General features: G+C 33.3%; 1 protein-coding gene across 1 annotated transcript; it reads left to right on the top strand.

Annotated features, from left to right (window-relative positions):
* The first annotated feature begins 1,970 nt into the window (after positions 1 to 1,970).
* LOC101622999 (putative vomeronasal receptor-like protein 4) lies at positions 1,971 to 2,864 on the top strand. Its single transcript, XM_004693663.1, has one exon. It carries the CDS (start codon positions 1,971 to 1,973, stop codon positions 2,862 to 2,864), a length of 894 nt encoding a protein of 297 aa, XP_004693720.1.
* The last annotated feature ends 1,707 nt before the right edge of the window (positions 2,865 to 4,571 follow it).

The raw sequence follows: 4,571 nt of genomic DNA, 5'->3' as shown, positions 1-4,571 counted from the left end.
TGAGAGAATAATCAAAGCATCCTTTATGAAATAAAAATCCTCCATTTTTTTCCTACTATTTTCTCTGAAATTTTCGAAATGCAATGTGCTTGTTATTTTTATAAATGTGAGGATAAATATCAATATCTTCAAAAACAAGTTAATTTATGTGAATTTAGTAGTGATAGTATCTTCTATTGTCTCTGTTTCCTAAATGGAAGACACATATTATGAAATTTAGTTTCAAACAGGACAGATAATGTGATTATGGCTGTACATCTGTGATCCATGGGGATATCAAGAACTCAAGAATATTAACTTATGGTTATGTCTCCAAACATTAGAAAAAATGATCTTGAAAACATTCATGATAAAATTGTGCAAAATTTTCATTTGGGGGGATAAACAATAAATATGTGGAATAGAAAACAGATTCCTCTAAATTCCTATTTCCAAGTTGGAAATAGCTCTGCAAATCCAATATTGACAACGTTGGTATGAGTCTTATCTTCTCACTACACTGGTGCTTAGGAAAACTATGTTAAAGAACTGTGTACTTTTAGAAGAGAGATTCATATTTTGATAGTATTTATTTGATTTTAATCAGAAAAATTCACAACCATGTAGGGTTTTTAAGGTTTCTTAAATTTGTAGCACAGTGTTTGTGATCAGGTCTCTGGTATTTTCTGTCTCCTACTTCTGCAGTGATACCTACTTAGCTGGTACTTTTCTAAAGAACTTATAATTAAATGTCTTAACATCATAAATATATTTTCAGCAAGTGCTCTCTTTCTAGAGCATCCAACTTTAAATTCAGTTATCAAAAGAAAGTAGATAGGCTTCCGTTACTCAGTGGTATCTAATATTTGTCATATTTATATTTTTGACATTTGGACATTTCACATAGGTCTTAACTAATCTTCTTGGGAAAGGCGATTCCCTTTTCTGTAATTTACATCTGCTCTGATGGTAAAATAGTTGCTCTGAAACAATGAGTCTTCTTACTTTGTCACCTGTGATTCTTATAATTCTTACATTCTTATAATTCTTTGTCACTTGGCATTCTTATAATTGCCATGGTGATGTTGATGAAAAAAAATGACAGTTGAATTAATATAAAAGTAAAAAAGTAAGATGTTGCTTACTATGTAGATTTTATATTTTTATATACAAATATAGTGCCAGTATCTCCATACAAATGGTATGATTCATAAAATAACACAATTCTAAAGATTATAAAGGTGAAGGAATAGATTTGAGCAAACTTTGTTTTCTTCAAGAATTTTTCCATTTTAAACAACATGCCATTTTGATTACATGTTGTATATATTGTAATTAGTTCTTCATTAATAAAATTTAATAGATCTGAGGCATCTAGACAGGGAAAGGGGTGGAGAGGGGTGAGAAGGGAGAATGGAGGAGGGAAGGAGGGCATGGGAGCACAGTGGACTGGGTGAAGGATGATGGGTGCTTTGGTGATGGGAGATATGGTTACCACACCTGAGAAGAGACACTTAGACTGTCAAAACAGTAACAAAGATGTAAAACATGGTACTTCATAATGAAATTTATTTCTTCATTTATTTATTTAAGTTCAGCTGTATAAATACCACTGAGTGATTTTATATGTTACTGTATCACTGTTTTGAGTGCAAAATATTACATGAGGGAATGCAGAACAGTAGAAAAATGACTTCTAAAGAGAAAACTCAGGTGTGATAGGAGTATCAGTTATGGCACCCTGTGTACGCAACATCATGGATACAGTTATTGACATACATTAGTTATTTGTTCTAGAAAATAATGCTGATGATATTTTGGAGATTTTATATGATATTGTTAGGATTATTCAAGAATAAATGTTTGAAATGAAAATGATGTTGTTGATTTTGCCTGAGAAAAGGAAGAACACTGATGATGTGAGATTTATTTTTTTCCCCTTGATACACAGAATAGGTTCTTATATGTCATTAAGATTATCATTCAACACTATGTTACCATTTGAAAATGCCTCTTGTTTCCAAGCCGGCATTGGAATCTCAGCCAACATCTTTCTCCTTCTTTTCCGCATCTTCACGTCCCTCCTGGATCACAAGCGTAGGCCTGCTGACATGATCACCTGTCATCTGGCCTTTGTCCACATAATGATGCTCTTCACCTTACTGTTCTTGATGTCTCCAGACCTCTTTGAATCACTGAACCTTCAGAATGACTTAAAGTGTAAGACATTTATCTACCTGAGCAGGGTGACGAGGGGCCTCTCCATTTGTACTACCTGCCTCCTCAGTCTGTTCCAAGCCATCACCATCAGCCCCAGCACCTCCCAGCTATCAAGGCTTAAACGGAAGTTCACAAATTCCATGGTCCGAATTTTCTTCATCTTCTGGTCCCTCAGTTTATCTTTCAGTAGCAACCTGATCTTCTACATCGTTGCAGTATCCAATGAAACCCAGAGCAGCCTCTTAAATTTTAGTAAGTACTGTTCACTTTCCCCCACAAGCACCATCATGACACTAGTGTTTTTCACTCTGACAATGTCCAGAGATGTCTCCTTTGGTGGAGTTATGCTGCTTTCAAGTGCATACATGGTGACTCTCTTGATCAGACATCAGAGGCAAGCCCAGCACCTTCATAGCACCAGCCTCTTCCCAAGACTCTCCCCAGAAAAAAAGGCCACCCAGACCATCCTGCTGCTGGTGAGTTTCTTTGTGATCATGTACTGGGTGGACCTGATCCTCTCCTCCTACTCAACCCTGTTATGGGAGTATGGCCCAGTCATTCTGGGTGTCCAGAGTCTTGTGACCAATGTCTACCCCACTGTCAGCCCTTTAGTGCTCATCAGTTCCGATAAGCGAATAAAGAATATTTTTCAACAGAGGCTATGATATTGCTGTCAAGATTTTACCAATTAATAATGGAAACAACTTATTTGTAAATAGATTCTTTTGACAAATTACTCAAGTGTTATGTGATGTGCTGTCTTATTCGATTAAAATGTATAAATGTAGACTTCTATTTAAATTGCACTTATTTTTGTATTGAAGTAACACTCCATTGTAACATTATATAAATTCCAGGTGTTTGCCATTGGACTAAATGTGCAGCTCTATCCTCAACTGTACAGTTGCACTCCTTCCCCCAACCTGCCCATTCCTCTTCTCCCTCCCATTCTAAATATTTCTGAAATCAGTACTTTGATTTTTCCCCTATCAATTCTCTTATTTTTTCATTTTGATTCTTAGACTTTCACCCTTTTTAAAATACACTCTAAAGGATCTCCCACTGAAAACAGAATCTAGTGTCTTTACCTCAACATATTTTTATTTCATTGTTATAAATTATACATACCTTATATAAGCATCCAATTATATCTTGCATAATAATTTATAAAATACTTTTAATGTTTTGGATCTAACTGAACCATGAGGCTCCTATTGCGTATTATCTTTTTTTAATTTTGGTTTTTATTATTTTTCTATTATGATCATTAATTACAATTTATAATAAAATTTTAAATCTCTTTATGACAGATTCTTTAACTCAAGTATTGTGATTTGGAATTAAATTTTAGAAATTTATAGTTACTATTTTCAGTTCTTACTGTGTATTTTACTAGAATGTAAATGTGCTTGATTTTCCTCATTCTATTTTTTTCCATATTTCCTATTCTTATATTCTATTTCTCTTTGTCTTATTTACTGGTTTCAGCAATTTTCTGTGCTGTGTTCTATTTCTAAGTTCAGTCATTAGTTTTGGCTAGTGATTATTTCACTAAATTAACTTGATCTGTGATGTTTACATTATTTACTTTCAATCTGATACTGTTAAATTATGACTAATGAGGAGTATAATTTCATGATCTTTCCACTTTATATTGATTTCCTAATTTTTCTCACTCTACTTACAAAAACATTTTAATTATTGCTCCAGTATCTGAAGCTTATGTGGCTTCTAACTTATTTTGTCTCTAAACACTGGTAGCATATTTTCTGTGTGCTTCATAGTAAACAATTTTATTCTCACTTTTGGGAGATGGCACATTTACAATGTCTCCAACCTGTCTGTTTCATTGTTTATTACATTTGCCATGGGTTAAGTTAGACAAACCATTCTGAGCCAGTATCTGGAGGAATCTTTTATGTATTTGTTTAATGACTCTGGATAATTCTCTTGGTTTATATCTTTTACAGGGAAGTTCTGATATTTTCCGTTTAAATCTCTTTAAGATCCTTATAATTTTCTGTAGATTTTAATTTTCTGCATTAAAATGTTTTCAGTGTTTCTCCCAACCATAAATATCTACCATATGTTTATGAATAAAATATTCATATAGATATTTTGTTATAGAAAGCAACATGCCATCAGAAAACTTGCATAAAATGAGCCTTTTGTGGAAATATTAATCCTGTTGAAAATACACAAAACTGGTTCCAACATAAATACCATTCAGTAAGTTAAGGGAATAATAATATATCATAAACACACAATAGAATACTAGTCACCAATCAAAAAGAATGAAGTAATAATACATTCTATGAAAGGATAAACCTACCTGTGTGACTTGGTGGTGGGAAATTTATGGACACTACACC

This window comes from Condylura cristata, unplaced genomic scaffold, assembly GCF_000260355.1.
Source record: "Condylura cristata isolate star-nosed mole 26May11 unplaced genomic scaffold, ConCri1.0 scaffold00040, whole genome shotgun sequence".
NCBI lineage: Eukaryota > Metazoa > Chordata > Mammalia > Eulipotyphla > Talpidae > Condylura > Condylura cristata.
Note: the sequence above shows the minus strand (reverse complement) of the source record. Positions and strands in the feature narration are given on the sequence as shown.